Consider the following 16,178-nt stretch of genomic DNA (forward strand, 5'->3'; position numbering starts at 1 on the left):
GCAACCATCTGTAATGAGGTCTGCTGCCCTCTTCTGGCTAACTGTATACATAATAAATAAATAAATAAATATATATATTTTTTTTTAAAAAGGAGGTATAGCAAGACCATGAACATTCCAGGTACTTTAAAAAAAAAAAGATTCCTCTGCTTCTCTCCAGTGTGTGGGCAGGACCAGGAGCCTTATTGGCTGGGGGAGCGGGGGGGGGGGGGGGGGGGAGGGGCTTCCGGAACATGGTGACCTCACAAAGACTGTAAGCCTAGCCTGGGCTGGGGGGAGCCCAGGTAAGCTGAAAGGTGACTTTGGGGAAGTACCAAGGGTGGGGTCAGCCTCCACAGCCTCCACAGCCTCCACAAGGCAGTTACTACCTTGACCCCACCCCTCACTAGGTAAAAGTCTCCAAGTCTGGCTATATTCCCACAGTTGTTACTGCATACCCTTGGATTAAAGTTGACTTTTCTGTTGCCATGTGGATGCCCCAGGTGGAGGTAACACATTAGCAGCCCAAGGCTCACAGAGAGTTTTGCTGTCTTGAGAGTGGAGGGTGGGAGAACAGGGCAGGGAGGGGGTGGTGAGTGAGAATGAGAAGATCCAGAGGGGATTTCACAGCCTGGGAGGGGACGGTGCAGAGGACCCCGGCTAGAGCACTACCTGTTCTCACCCAGGGAAGGATGGTGTATGGATGGACATTTGGGGAAGGCCCGGTGCGGCCCAAGAGTGGCAGAGGGAATTGGGATGAAATTCAGGAAGGTGTTTTTTCCACTGTGGAAATCCAGAAATCTCTGTGTGGGTTGAGAAGTCACCTCTGCCATGTGCCGGGGACTTTACAAAAATCACTTAGATCCCTGAACAGTCTCATTGTGTTAGTAAATGAAGGCAGTAATATCTCTCTCGAAGAGCTGTCATTCATTCATTCATTTGAATGCTTGCTGACTTTCTGCTCTGTGCCAGGCACTGTGCGTGGTCTGGAGAAACAGGAATAATAAGATAATCAGACTCCCAGTTTGTGTTCTAGTATGGAGACAGATAAGAAAACAGCGTGATCCTCTGACAGAGGGACTGATCACAGGATGAGAATCCCTTGACAGATTTCCTGGGGGAGGGTGACGTCAAGGCTGGTCTGAAATATGGCTATTAGGCACGAGTCAGATGAAGGGCTGGAAGGCAAAGTGGGCACCTGGAGGAGGGCCACAGGGAGGGGAAAGACTTTGAAAGACTCTGCAGCAAAAGAGAACTCCAGCAATCTGGGGTACCAGAGTAGTTGAGGATGGGTGGAAAATGGGTTCAAGGCCAAGGCAGGGGACGGTGTGGCTGGAAAGGTGGAGGAACTACCTGTGGCCTGAGGACCCTGCTAAGAGAAACCCAGAGACCAATGTGCATTCAAATTACTGCTCATCTGCATGTAATACTTTCATTGCTATCAAGACTTTTTTAAATGATGGCTGAGCATGGTGGTGCTCACCTTCAATCCCAGCCTTGAGTTGCTCAGGCAGGAGGTTCACCAGTCCAAGGCCAGTCTAGGCCACATAGCGGCTTTAAAGGCAGCCAGGCTTGTCTAGTGAAACCCTATTTAAAAAAAAAAAGGACAACCAAAAAAAAAAAAAAACAAACCAACAAAAAAGCAAGCAAACAAAAGCAAAAAACAACCAGTCCAACCATCCAAACAAAAAAACAACGAAGCAATCCTCTTATGGTTGTTTTTGGTGTTTTTGCATGGACTTTTTTAGGCTTACCCCAGGTTTGCTCACTTTTTCTGAATCTATAGGCTTGTATCTTTTATTAATTTGGGATGTTTTCAGCCATTATTACTTTGTATGTTTTTCATCACCCTTTCTACTTCTGAGTCTGTAAGTGTAGAAAGCTAGATACTTTGCTTTTGTCCCCAAGAGTCTGCTGTTTTCCCCTGTTCCTCATACTAAGTGCATTTTTATCTTATTTATTTTTTGGTTTTTTTTTCGAGACAGGGTTTCCCTGTAGTTTCTAGAGCCTGTCCTGGAACTAGCTCTTGTAGACCAGGCTGGCCTCGAACTCAGAGATCCGCCTGCCTCTGCCTCCCGAGTGCTGGGATTAAAGGCGTGCGCCACCACCGCCCGGCTTATCTTATTTTTTGTAGATTTATTTATTTATTGTTTATTGAGATAATGTCTGACTATGTAGTCCTAGCTGTCCTGGAACTCGCTCTGTAGACCAGGCTGGCCCCAAACTCACAGAGATCTGCCTGCCTCTTCCTCCTGGATGCTGGCATTAAAGTTGTGCAGCTCTTTATTTCATATTTTTCTTCTTGAGGCCTGCAACCCAGACAGCGCTGGAACTTGCTGTTTCAGAGGGAGACATCTGGCCCCTTCGTTTTCCAGTTTCCTAGGGTTGGAATACAGGCCTGGGTGACCACGCCTAGACAGATTAAGCAGATTTTAGCAATTTGCCCTGGAGTTCAGGCCTCTGCCTTCTGTCTCTACTACTGAGTCCATCAGACAAGCTTTTCAAGATTCAGTTATTGGGGAGAAGAGGAAACGGGAGTCATTGCTCAGAGAATGTATTTCGGTGACATTGGAAGAACACATAGGAGATGTATAATGTATTTTATTTATTTATTTTTGTTTGAGATAGGGACAAACTCTCTATCATAGGCTAACCTGGAACTCATTACGTAGCCCAGGCTGGACTCAAACTCCCAGTACTTCTCCAACCTCAACCTGGGAAGTATGAGTCCCCATGCCTGACTTTGTTGATGTTTACAAGAAGATCTTACTTAGTAGCCCAGGATAGCCTCAGACTTGTGGTCCGTTCTCAGCCTCCTGAGCATTGGAACCTCAGTACTTTCCCACCTACACCTAGCGCTAAGAGACCAGATCTTATATTAAGTTTTGTTTGTTTTTCAGATAAGGTCTCCCTATATAGCCTAGCCAATCTTGGGGCTCACTGGGTTTTCCAGGCTGGCTTTGAACTCCTGGAGGTGATCATCCTGCCTGAGTTTACTAGTGCTGGGGTTACAGGTGTGCCCTAACATAACAGCTATTTGTTAAATGTTCGTACACACACAGTAGCACACTCATGTCGCGATCACAGACACAGGGACTTTCCAGAAGGGATATGTTTAATACTCTGACTGTGATGATGATAGTCTATAGATATACATTTGTCCAAACTCATCAGAATATGTATATTAAACACAGACACTGTAATTGTTTTTGTAAAGCAAGGTCTTCTGTAACCCAGGCTGGCTTTGAAGTCTGATTTTCCTGCCTCTCCACCCAAGTGCTGGGATTACAGATGTGTGACAGTCCCCGCTCCTTTTTTAAAAAAAGTTAATTTAAGGGGCTGGAGAGATGGCTCAGAGGTTAAGAGCATTGTCTGTTCTTCCAAAGGTCCTGAGTTCAATTCCCAGCAACCACATGGTGGCTCACAACCATCTGTAATGAGGTCTGAGGCCTCTTCTGGCCTGCAGGCATACAGACAGAATATTGTATACATAATAAATAAATAAAAAATAAAATAAAAAAAATAATTTAAAAGCTATTGTATGCAAATGAGTGTTTAGCCTGAATTATGTTTGCACAATGTGTGCATTCAGTGTGTGTAGAGACCAGAAGAGGGTATCAGACTTTAACTGGAGTTACAGATGACTGTGAGCCACCATGTGGGCACTGGGAATCAATCCTGGGTTCTTTGGAAAAGCAGCCCCTTAGTCTCTTAACTGCTGAGTTGTCTCTAGTCCCCGCCTCCTCCTTTTTTTTTTTTTCGAGACAAGGTCTTTCTATGTAGCTCATGGCTAGCCTGGAACTTGTGTAGATTAGGCTGCCCTGAAGCTCACCAGGCTCTCCAGGCTCTGTGTCCCGAATGCCAGGATTAAAGGCATGTGCCATCACTCCCTGATCCCCTCCTTTCCTCTTTTTTAAAAAATATCTTTAAAATATTTATTTATTTATTATGTATACAATAATCTGTCTGCATGTATGTCTGCAGGCCAGAAGAGGACACCAGACCTCATTACAGATGGTTGTGAGCCTCCATGTGGTTGCCGGGAATTGAACTCAGGACCTTTGGAAGAGCAGGCAATGCTCTTAACCTCTGAGCCATCTCTCTAGCCCCCACCCTTTCCTCTTAATGAGCAACACCCACATGGTATAGGGCAAGCCACAAGTTGTTTTACACTTTTAGGACCCTCTGAAGACTTGACCACCTGCAACAGGATGGAGGAGGAGGGCTGGGAGCAGAATGCATCAGGGAGAGTCTGTCTGTCCTGTCGATCTGTCCTTTGCTTTGGCAAAGGGAGGGAAAAAAAAGCTTGAGACTGTCTGCTAGATCCAGGTCCTACTCACGGCCTTACAGGTTATGCTAGCCTGTATTACTCCAGGTCAAAAATGCCTCCCTTTGACAACTATGGTGTGTGTGTGTGTGTGTGTGTGTGAAGTGAGTGCGTGTGCAAGTACCTGTGTATATGACATAGAAACATAGCAAAAAGGAATTCCCTCATCAAGTAAAAGGAGGAAAAATAATGGGCACAAAATTGAGACCAGGGCTTTGGCAAGGACCTTGAAATCAAGGAGCCCCAACCTTTTCAGCCCCTTGGCTAAGGTAAAATAGTTTTTGGAGGTGATGGTGAGGCAGCTCTTCCAGCTTTACAGCCACCAGGTGTTAGGATTCACATGGCTTCCCCTGGGCACCAAGGTCCTGACTGTCCTGTGTCCCAGCCTCTAACAATGAGGAACAGAAGGGTGGCCCAGGAAAGCCTTCTGCAGGCCTCACTCTCCCTTCCAGACACCCTAAGGGCAATGTCTCTATAGGACAGGGCGCTATTGACGAGCACAGAGCCAGGGTGAAAAAGTCCCCAGGCTCGTTCACTCACACTAGTGAGAGGAGCTGATCTGTAAACTTGGGACTCCATGACTTGAAGTGCATGGTCCTTCCAAAGCCAAGCCACACAGATGCAGGTCAGTAGAATGAACAAATGATTTAGGGAGCCAGCACACGAGTGAATAAGAAGTGAATGGAAAGGGCTGGAGAGATGGCTCAGCGGTTGAGAGCATTAGCTGCTCTTCCAAAGGTCCTGAGTTCAATTCCCAGCAGCTACATGGTGGCTCACAACCATCTGTAATGAGGTCTGGTGCCCTCTTCTGGCCTGCAGGCATACATGCAAGCACACAATAAATAAACCTTTAAAAAAAAAGTGAATGAGAGAGAAAGTGACCTAGTGAGAATATCAATGAGCCAAACAATAAGAAGGTAAACTGAGAACCCTTCCTGTGCTCGGGTGCTATACCAGATGTCAGAAATCAGCAGTGAGCAAGACAGAGACAGCTCCTGGGGGAAGCCAGATGTGTGTGCCAGCAAGATGCTCTGAGAGCTTACAGGGGGCCTTCACCTGTTTAGGGGACCCACAAGGGTGCAGTTTTAAGTGGTAGCTGGGGTAGGGAAATGGAAGAGAGACGCCAGCCTGTGGAAGGCCCAGACCTGCAAAGACAGAGTGGGAGGGAGAGGGGGCTATGGGGACTTAAGGAGAGCCGCTCAGGGGGGATGCATTAGAGGCCTCTAGGTTTTGCTAACAACTGGTGACTGTTCAAAGGACAACAGGAAGCCAACGTTTAGCCAGAGGTGGGTGGCACAGAGATGGCTTGGTCTCTCTGGCTCTCACCTGATGTCTTTGCATGTCTTCCCAGGGGCCCACTCCTGCTTTAAGAACACCATGCTGGCAGGTGAGTTGTTCTTATAGATCCTATAGGGGGAGGGTCGCTCGGGGATAGGGCCAATAGGTGCAGGATTGGGAAATTCACCCGCAGTTAGATTGCTGGGCAAACAGTTCCATCTTAGTAACTGCTGTGCCCTCTCTTGCCAGGCTGTAGGTTATAGGGTGCTCTGCCAAGGGGCCTTTGAGACTCTGGTCTGGGACCACTTGCAGAGTAGTTCCAATAACATAGGGGCTTGTCCTAAGATTCAGGGATCCTTGTTGATGTACTGAGGTCACGTGGGCCTGGCTGATATTGGGTAACTCATAACAAAGTCCCTTACTATTCCTTTCAACCGTTAAATGGGAGAGATGGCTCACTTGCCTGTTTATAGACTGGTTTATGTGTCTGGTACTGTCTGGGAGTTGGAGATGCTCCAGGATCCAGGATACTCACCGTTTTCCCCCTCCTCCATCTCCTTTCCTCCTTTCTGTCCTGTTCTTTCTCTCTTTCCTACATTTTTGGAGACAGGCTGGCCTTGGATTATCCTCCTGCCTCAGCCTCCTAAGTGCTGGGGTTACAGGTGTGAGCCACCATGTCTGGCTAGAATAACTGTAGTTCTTGATACTTAGAGCTTGTCTCTAACAGGGCTCAGTCAGTCATTAGAATGAAGAGGGATGAGTATCTTAGTAGGAGAGCTGAGACTGGCAAGGCATAGTGGGAGGTACCAAGCCAAAGGGCGTACATTGTTTGGAACACAAGGAGAGAGGGGGAGCAGAACGTGGTCAGGGAGGTCAAGATCCATGGTGTGGGATGAGGAGAGTGAGAAGGGAGCTGAGGTGTGGTAGAGTTGGGAAAGGAAGCGATAACAGCAAGAGACCCTCATCCACGGCAGCGGGCACAGGACAGGGTCCTAGCGGGCTGCATTCATCTTCTCTCTCAGGGGCGCCGCAGGAAGCTCCACAGTCAGCAGCTGGAGAGAAGAGACAGTGGCATTGAGAGACTTTCTGACTGGACATGGCCCTGAGTCGGCGGGCTAGCCTCATTCTCCATGAAGACCTAGAGAAGACGCCAAGTCCCAGCTCCTATGAGGTATCAGGAATAATGTCTAGCACCATGCCTAGGCCTACCCCAGACCTGGTCCTTGATCCTCTCCCGGCACATGGCTTGGCTCTCACTCCAGTCCTTCACCCAGCGCGGAGTCCTGACCCAGAGGGAGTTGCTGGCCTAGTGTCTAATGACACCTCCAACCCCGATGCCAGTGGTGCCACGGCTCCAACCTCCGTCCAGATCAACAGTGGCTCCGTGGACACGGCAGAGCAGAGTTTGAATCACATCTCCAGGCCCAACTCAGAAGGGACTCTCGGCCCAGGCTCACAACCAGCTGGAAGCCACAGCGCCACCCAGGCTACTATTTTAAGCGCAGAGAATCCTTCTAGGCCATGCTCTGAGGATGTTCCCAGGTCCCTCTCAAACAAGGTTTTCGATTTGGGTCAGAGTAACTCTAATCCATCCAGGCCTGAGCCAAACTTATTTGTAAGAGCTCTTTCCAGAGACGCCCTGGTCCGGAGCCAGAGCATCTCCAGGCAGGGCTCTCAGGTGCCTCTTCTTCTAGCCTCCAACACTTCTTTGGACCGTGTGCGCTCTGGGAACATCTCCAAGGTGAACTTGGGTATAGCCCCAAACCAGAAAGAGTCCATCACCTTGACTTCACGTACTATTTTTGCATCTGTTTCCAAAGAAGCCCTGAGTGCACCCTGGAACTCAGGCTCCCAGGGCTCCATCAATGTGACTTCCAGCAGCCGACCCAGGTCTGGTTTAAATGTGACTGTCACTCAGGCCTCACGTGTCAGCCTGATCCCTGGTTCCAGCGGAGGTCTCAGCCTGCACTCGAGCGCCCGAGCACCCACCTCCACCCTCTCTCCATCTTCCTGCATGACACTAATCCTGGGCTCCGAGTCCCTGAGCATGGATTCCAGTTTCCTGGTGAGCGACACCTCCACCTTGACCATGAGCAGCCAGCGGGATTATTCTGAGGACAACAGCATCCGCACCATGCCCCTGGAGGAGAATCTGGGGAAGTGGGACAGCCTGCAGGGTGTCACGGCTTTCCGCAGCCCTCCTGAGGGTGAGTAGGGAAGAGGAGGCAGCCTAGGAGGATTATATATTCAGAGCCGTAAGACAGGGTGGGCAGCGGAGAGGAATGAGAAGGGAGCAGATGGCATTCACGGCGCAGTGGTAACCATGCTCTGATCGGCACTTTGGCCAGCTGTATGACTAAAGGGTCAGTTTCTTAAATTATAATATGATAAATCCCCCCGCCCCCTTTTGACAAGGTCTCACTATGTAGCTCTGACTAGCCTGGAATTCACTATGTAGATCAGGCTGGCCTTGAACTTACGGAGATCCACCCGCCTCTGTACCTCCAGTACTGGGATCGAAATTGTCCCACCAGGCAATGATCCTTCCATTCAATCCAAATCCTGAGTCCATCCACTATTCACATGCTCCATTCAGAATGTCTTCCTCTTTTCTGTAAATGCCGGTCCTGACTGCCGTGGCTTTGGCCAGAGGAGCAGGGAAAGTCTAGGCATAGCGGGATCGCCTCTGTAGCGATTTGAAGAACCCACTCAGGCCCTGACCTCTGGAGCCAATGCCTTCCTCCTGATATGCAGGAAATCTGTTGCTGTATGTTCTCTCGGTTGGTATTTTTTCTTTCTTTTTTCTTTTTTTCTTTTTTCTTTTTTTTTCTTTTTTTTGGTTTTTTTGAGACAGGGTTTCTCTGAAGCTTTGGAGCTTATCCTGGAACTAGCTCTTGTAGACCAGGCTGGCCTCGAACTCACAAAGATCTGCCTGCCTCTGCCTCCTGAGTGCTGGGATTAAAGGCATGCGCCACCACCGCCTGGCTCAGTTTGTATTTCTTTCATATCTTTTGGTAGACAGGGTCTTGTGTAGCCTAGGATGGTCTCAAACTTGCTACATACCGGAGGACAAACCTGAGTTCAGAGCCTTCACATTTCAAGTGCAGAGATTGCAGGCATGTGTCACCACATCTGGATCAATGAATATTTCTTTTTTGTTCCTGCACCACTGTCTTATTGTGATTACGTGTGTGCGCATGTGTGTACAGAGGTCACAGGTTTCACTCCTTAGGAGTCCTCCATCTGTGTTTTGAGACCAGCAGGGTCTCTCATTGACCTGAAGCTCACTGTGTGGGCCAGAGGCTGTTTAGCTAAGGGTGCTGCAGGGATTCACCTGTCTCTGGTTCCCCAGCACTGAGATTACAAACACAGATTACCAATATCTGCTTTTTCTGTGGTTCTGAGGATTAAACCCAGATCATCATAGTTCCCCAACCCCAAGACTGTGATTTGAAAAGTTTGCATGACATCTAGGCATGGTAGCACAGGCTGTGATCCTGGCACTCAAGGGATGAAGAAAGGGTAAGAACATGTGGCCAGCCTGGGTTATATAGCAAGTTCAGGACCAGCTTATGTTACAAGACTCTCTCAACAAAGTAAAAAGCAAGCAAGCAAGCAAGCAAGCAAGCAAGCAAACCCATGACTTTGTAATTATGTGTACATATCTGCCTGGGTAAGAAGCCACTCATAAAACCCCACTCAAATTCACTAGCCATTAGTAAACCTTTCCTTCCATACACTTTTATTAAGTATTGTAATTATGAGTCAGGATCTTGCTGTGTAGCTCATGCTGGCCTCAGACATGCAATTCTCCTGTCTTTATCTTGCAGAAGTAAGATCACAGGAGCAGGCCACACATGGGCCTTGAAGACTTTATTGTAAACTAATTAATGCATTTTTGGTCTCGGATCAAAAGGATCGAACCCAGGGCTTTGGGTGTGTTAGGCAAGTGTCCTGCTCACTGAGCTACATCCCAAGCCTGTACATTTTATATAAATGGAGTTTTATATAATTTGTGGCCCTTTGTGATTGGCTTATTTCACACAGCAAAACCTTTTCAAGTTTCACTCATACTGCAGGGCGGGCACTTCATTCTTGTGTCTGAAAGTATCCTCTCCTGTGGATATAGACATTTTGTTTATGTCTATTTGTTATCAAATATTTTAACCTCAATGGAATCACAGAACCAAGGAAACGGATCCTTGATTGACCAGTAGAGCAAGGTTAAATCTTGCCATGTAGCTCAGACTAGACTCCAATCTCAGCCTTGCTGCCTCCGTTCCCTAAATGCCGCTATGCCCATAGGAAGATGTGTCTCTGGTGGCCGGATGAAGGAGAAGCAGGGAGGAAGGCTCATCGACCAGCTTCTTGACTTGTTGACAGTGGAGAAGTCATAGCTACAGAGTCAAAGAAATGACAGCAGAGATGGGCTGATGGAGATACTCAGTCTTTTCCCAGAGCCAGGAGAACATGGCCGGGGATTTCTTTTTGCTCTTTACTGTCTTCTTGGCTGTTCTCTTCTTAGCTGTCATGGTAATGGTGGTGGCGGCGTGTGCTCGTGAATTTAAGATTTAGCATGTAGATGGATTGTAACTAAGTTAGAGGTTGTCTGGCAGTTTTATTTCAACTGGGTTTAGCTGGTCCACCTGGAGAGACTGCAAAGATAAACAAGATCAGGGCAGGATAGACGCTCAACTGAGTCACCTGGGCAAGGTGACAGCTGACAGACATTTGAATTTTTTCTGTATTTTGCTCTTCTTCTTCTTCTTCTTCTTCTTCTTCTTCTTCTTCTTCTTCTTCTTCTTCTTCTTCTTCTTCTTCTTCTTCTTCTCCTCCTCCTCCTCCTCCTCCTCCTCCTCCTTCCTCTCTCTCTCTCTCTCTCTCTCTCTCTCTCTCTCTCTCTCTCTCTCTCTGTCTCTATCTTCCTCTCTTTCTCTTAACAGACAGGGTCTCTTGTACCTGGCTGGCCTTGAGTTCCCTTGAACTTCTAATCCCTCTGACTCCCATCTCTTGAGTTTGGGGATCACATACATCACCCAGCATGCCTGGTTTTATATGAAGGGGATCATACTCTCAGGGCTTTGTACACGCTAGGGGAACATTCTACCAGCTGAAACACATTCGCAGCCCGCTGTTGGTTCTTCTAATTTTTGAAGTTACATTGGTTGATTGATTGATTGCCACAGTGCATGTGTGGAGGTCAGAGCTCGCAGGAGACAGTTCTCTCTGCCATGTGGGTCCCAGGATCTAACCCAGACCATCAAACTTGAAGGCAAACACCTATACCAGCTGAATCATCTCACTGGCTCTCTTCTGCTTATTTTAAACAGTGCTGCTATTGCCAGAGTGAGGGAGGGCAAAGGCCTGCCTCCAGGGAGTCCCAAAGAAGTGTCATAACAATTTCCCTACAAAGTCCAAGTTGAACAACTTCGAAGGCCAGAAGGGAGCTTTATTCTCAAGGAATCCTGTGGGGGAGAATGGGGGGTCTCACGGGCGGGCACATGTCTAGGGTGCTCTTGCAGTTTCAGGGTTAAACAGGTACAGAAAACAAAGGTTAGGGTAGGAGAGTTGGGGTTTCCACGGTGGTAACCCAGGTCTGCTCGCACTAGCCACAGGCTGGTTGATAGGTACTTCCCCCATTTTCTCAGGAATGTCCATGCAGAGAACTTTGCACCTAGAAACCACCCTGTTGTGTGGCGTGGTCTGGGTCATTTATCTTAATATCTTCATCAGGCCTGGAGTTACTGGGACAAACTGTAGGGAAGAGAAACCAAAGAGAGCCAGGAAGGAGGAAAAACAGAAACCATATGGGGCTACCTGTGTTAGTGACTGGGCTTTCCTGGTAGCAGAGTCCCTGGTCATGTGACGAGTGGGAGACGTGTTTGGCTTTTGTCTTCCTTCCTCCACAGTAACAGCTAACTTCTAGGATGTCCAATGACATCTGGTGCTGAGGGTCTTTTTATATACTGACTGGCCATTTTTTTTAAAAAAAAGATTTATTTATTTAGTATGTATACAGTGTTCTGCCTGCATGTGTACCTACAGGTCAGAAGAGGGTACCAGATCTCATTACAGATGGTTATGAGCCACCATGTGGTTGCTGGGAATTGAACTCAGGCCCTCTGGAAGAACAGCCAGTGCTCTTAACCTCTGAGCCATCTCTCCAGACCCCCCCTGACCGGCCATTTGTGTGCCTTCTCTAAGAAATTTCTATTCCAAATCCTTTACCCGTTTTTGTTTTCTCCTCCCTCCCTCTGTTCCTCCCCCCCCCCTTTTTTTTAATCTGAGACACTCTGTAGCCCAGGCTAACCTGAAATTCACTAGGTAGTGTTGATTGATATTAGATTTGCAGCAATCCTCCTGTTTCAGGTCTCCAAAATGCTGGGATTATAAGCATGAGTTATCATGCCTGGTTTTAATTTTTTTAATTATAAAGTGATAGAACTCTTTGCATAGTGCATGCAAGACCTGGGATTCTACTTAGAGAGGAGAGAGAAGAGGAGAGAGAGAGAGAGAGAGAGAGAGAGAGAGAGAGAGAGAGAGAGAGAGAGAGAGAGAGAGAGAGAGGAGAGGAAGAGAGGAGAGAGAGAGGAGAGAGGGAGAGACAGAGATAGAAAGAGAAGAGAGAGATAAGGAGAGAGGGAGAAAGAGAGAGGATTTAAAGAAAAAAATATATACAAGGTTCTGCTCTGTAGCCCAGGTTGACCTGGAACTCATGATCCTTCTTTGATCTATTGAATTCTGGGACTCCAAGTGTGTGCCTGACTCTCTCTTATTAGGTACACCTAGAATAGTGTGGTCATAGAGTGTACATATCACATGTGTGTCTGTTGTGTGTATATGTTCGTGTGTGTGTGTGTGTGTGTGTGTTGAGAATGATTTGAACTCAGATCCCCATGTTTGTATGACGGGCTCTTTACCAACTGAACCATCTCTCCAGTTCTTTATATGTTTTTTATTTGTTAGTTTTTATGATACATATGTATATGTGGTATATGTGCATGTATGTGCCTGTTCACATGTATGTGGGTACACATGCATTTTGATGGCTGAGGCTGACATTAGGAGTCTTTCTTGACTGCTCTTTATTCATTGAAGCAGGGTTTCTAATTGAACACAGAGGTTGCCTATATGGCCAGTCTAGCTAACCAGCTTACTCCAAGGATCTCCTCTCCGCCTCTGAGACTCTCACTGGCAGGCCACCATACTCATCCTGTGTTGGGGAGGGTACTAGGGATATGAACCCAGCAAGTGCTTTATCCACGAACCCACCTCCAGCCCCTTAGTGTTTTTTTAAAGCTTACAGAATAGTTGAAAGCACATAATTAAAATCTTTCTTTCCCCTGAGTCACTTGTTAGTAAGCCCCTAAATTTTCAGCACATTTCTTACCAAAAAAGCACAAAATATAATCACCGTAAACAAGGCATTAATGTTTCTGTTTCTCCCCCAGATTCTCGTACCCTATTCAAGTGTGGTCAGCTCTCCCAGCACTGTCCTCTTAGCCCAGGCTTCAGTTTAGAGTCTTGTCATTCTGTCTGTCTTGTTTGGCCTCCTTCTGTTCTTGGTTTTCTCTGCCTTTCATTTCCTTGTGTAAGGTTGGGGGCTGTCCAGATTCAGGTCCCACAGCATTGGCAGGAGTAGCTGGGCAGCCATACTGGCTTTTTCACTGCGCCCCCTCTGGCGGCTCGTGGTTTTGATTTTTTTTTTAAAAAAAAACTTCTTAACGTTTTTATTGAGCTATACATTTTTTCCTACTCCCCCTTCCTTCCTCCCCTTTCTCTTTCTAACCTCTTCCCTGCCCCCACTCTCCCAGTTCTCTGGAGCTGAGGACTGTAGTCTGGTTATCCTTTGCTTTGCTTTATTTCTTCTATCCACTTATGAGTGAGTACTTACCATATTTGTCTTTCTGAGTCTGTGTTACCTCACTCAGGGTAGTTTTCTAGTTCCATCCATTTGCCTGCAAATTTCATGATGTCATTGGTTTTTTTTAAAGTGGAGTAATAAATACTCCATTGTGTAAATGTACCACATTTTCTTTATCCATTCTTCAGTTGAGGAGCATGTAGGTTGTTTCCAGGGTCTAGCTCTTACAAATAATGCTGTTATGAACATTGTTGAGCAAGTGTTCTTGTGGTATGATTGAGTATCCCTTGAGTATATTCCCGAGTGATATTGCTGGGTCTTGAGATAGATTCCCAATTTTCTGAGAAACCACCATACTGATTTACAGAATGGCTGTACAAGTTTGCATTCCCACCAGCAGTGGAGGAGTGTTCTCCTGATTCCACATTCTCTCTAACATAAGCTGTCCTCAGAATTCCTGATCTTAGTCATTCTGACAGGTGTAAGATGGTTTCTCAGAGTCACATTGATTTGCATTTCCCTGATGATTAAGGATGTTGAACAATTCCTTAAATGTCTTTTGGCCATCTGAGTTTCTTCTGTTGAGAATTCTCTATTTAGCTCTCCACCCCAATTTTATTTATTTATTTTTCGAGACAGGGGTTCTTTGTAGCTTTGGAGCCTGTCCTGGAGCTAGCTCTTATAGATGCTGGTCTCTAACTCACAGAGATCTGCCAGCCTCTGCCTCCTGAATGCCACCACTGCCCGGCCCCATTTTTAAATTGTATTATTTGGTATTTCAGTGTCTAGTTTCTTCCTTCCTTCCTTCCTTCCTTCCTTCCTTCCTTCCTTCCTTCTTTCCTTTCTTTCTTTCTTTCTTTCTTTCTTTCTTTCTTTCTTTCCTTCCTTCCTTCCTTCTTCTTTCCTTCCTTCCTTCCTTCCTTCCTTCCTTTCTTCCTTTCTTTCTTTCTTCTTTCTTTTCTTTCTTTCTTTCTTTCTTTCTTTCTTTCTTTCTTTTGGTTTTTCAAGACAGGGTTTCTCTGTAGCTTTTGGAGCCTGTCCTGGAATTGGCTCTTGTAGACCAGGCTGCTCAAATTTACAGAGATACACCTGCCTCTGCCTCCCAAGTGCTGGGATTAAAGGTGCCTGGCCTGGTGTCTAGTTTCTTGAGTTCTTTCTATATTTTGGAGATCAACCCTCTGGCCAATGTGGGATTGATGAATATCTTTTTTTCATTCTGTAGGCTGCATTTTGTCTTATTGACCATGTCCTTTGCTGTACAGAAGCTTCTCAGTTTCAAGAGGTCCCATTTATTGATTGTTTCTATCAGTGTCTGTGCTCCTGGTGTTCTATTTAGGAAGTGGTCTCTTGTGCCAATGTGTTCAAGGCTACTTTCCACTTTCTTTTCTATCAGGTTCAATGTAACTGGCTTTATGTTGAGGTCCTTGATCCATTTGGACTTGAGGGGTTTTCGTTTGTTTGTTCGTTTTTGTTTTGCTTTTTTTGAGACAAGTTTTTTTTCTGTAGCTTTGGTACCTGTCCTGGAACTAGCTCTTGTAGACCAGGCTGGCCTCTAATTCACAGAGATCCACCTGCCTCTGCCTCCCGAATACTGAGATTAAAGGCATGAGCCACCACCGCCTGACTTTGGACTTGAGTTTTGTGCAAGGTGATAGATATGGATCTATTTGCAATCTTCTATGTGTTGACATCCAGTTATACCAGCACCATTTGTTAAAAGAAGATGTTTTCCTTTTTTCCATTGTCCTCTTTTGCCTTCTTTGTCAGAAATCAGGTGTTCATATGTGCATGGATCAATGTCAGGGTCTTCAGTTCAATTCCATTGATCTATGTGTCTGTTTTTATGCCAATACCAAGCTGTTTTTATTACTATAGCTCTATAGTAGAGCTTGAGGTCAGGGCTGGTGATGCCTTTGGAAGTTCCTTTATTGTACAGGATTGTTTTAGCTATTCTGGGCTTTTTGTTTTTCCGTGTGAAGTTGAGTAATGTTTTTTTGGTTTTGATTCTTGGTGGGTCGCCCCCATCATCTGGCAGGAGGGCTGTGCTGAGGTTCTACACCAGGAAGCCTTGTTTTCCCCTTGTAATATCTTGTGATGAGGGAGGGCATTGAACACATGTAATTATCCCGCTCATCTAAATTTTCAACTTATGGGCACATTTATTTGTGTCATTTTTTAGTTTATTTAAGGGTTATAAACCAGTTGCTATCATAGTTATGTTGATAAGATTTCCTTAGTTTGCACAGCAGAACTTCCCCCAGGTAAGCATGTCTGACCCTCCATTCTGCTCATAGCTCTCCTTGTTTTCTGGGGCCAGAGTCCCAGGCTCAACCTAGACTTCCCTGGGACCTGCCTTTCCACCCAGGAGCCTCTCTGTTTTCAGTGGAGAATAGTACTTAGAAGCCAATGTCTTGGACCAGTTGTGTTCTCTTCCCTTTGGCTCAACCCTCTAGCATCCTCTGGCAGTTATGCCAAGTTCCTCTTGAATCCCAGCTCGCTCAGACCCTGGTGGCTTTGACCTCAGATGGATAGTGATCTGTTTTCCTTCAGTGATCCCTTAAACAGAAGGCGTTTATTGGCCCTCATCAGCTAAGTACCTATCTGGTCCTGTCAATTAGGGGAACAGGACACTCTAATTGGCTAAGCTTGGATTTCAGACCAAATCCCTCTTTGAAAAGGAGAATGGGTGGGGTTTTTACCTCATTGCTGGGAATAGGGACCTACAGGAAA

At 46.4% G+C, this 16,178-nt stretch overlaps 1 protein-coding gene across 1 annotated transcript in view; it reads left to right on the forward strand.

Moving 5' to 3' along the window:
- The first annotated feature begins 6,680 nt into the window (after positions 1–6,680).
- The window catches only part of Mroh7 (maestro heat like repeat family member 7), a 45,830-nt gene continuing 36,332 nt past the window's right edge, over positions 6,681–16,178 (forward strand). Inside the window, exon 1 of the mRNA XM_038335261.1 lies at positions 6,681–7,791. Coding sequence (XP_038191189.1) covers positions 6,681–7,791 — 1,111 coding nt within the window. The remainder of the gene's footprint in view (positions 7,792–16,178) is intronic.

This window comes from Arvicola amphibius, chromosome 6 (genome assembly GCF_903992535.2).
Source record: "Arvicola amphibius chromosome 6, mArvAmp1.2, whole genome shotgun sequence".
In the NCBI taxonomy this organism is placed as follows: Eukaryota; Metazoa; Chordata; class Mammalia; order Rodentia; family Cricetidae; genus Arvicola; species Arvicola amphibius.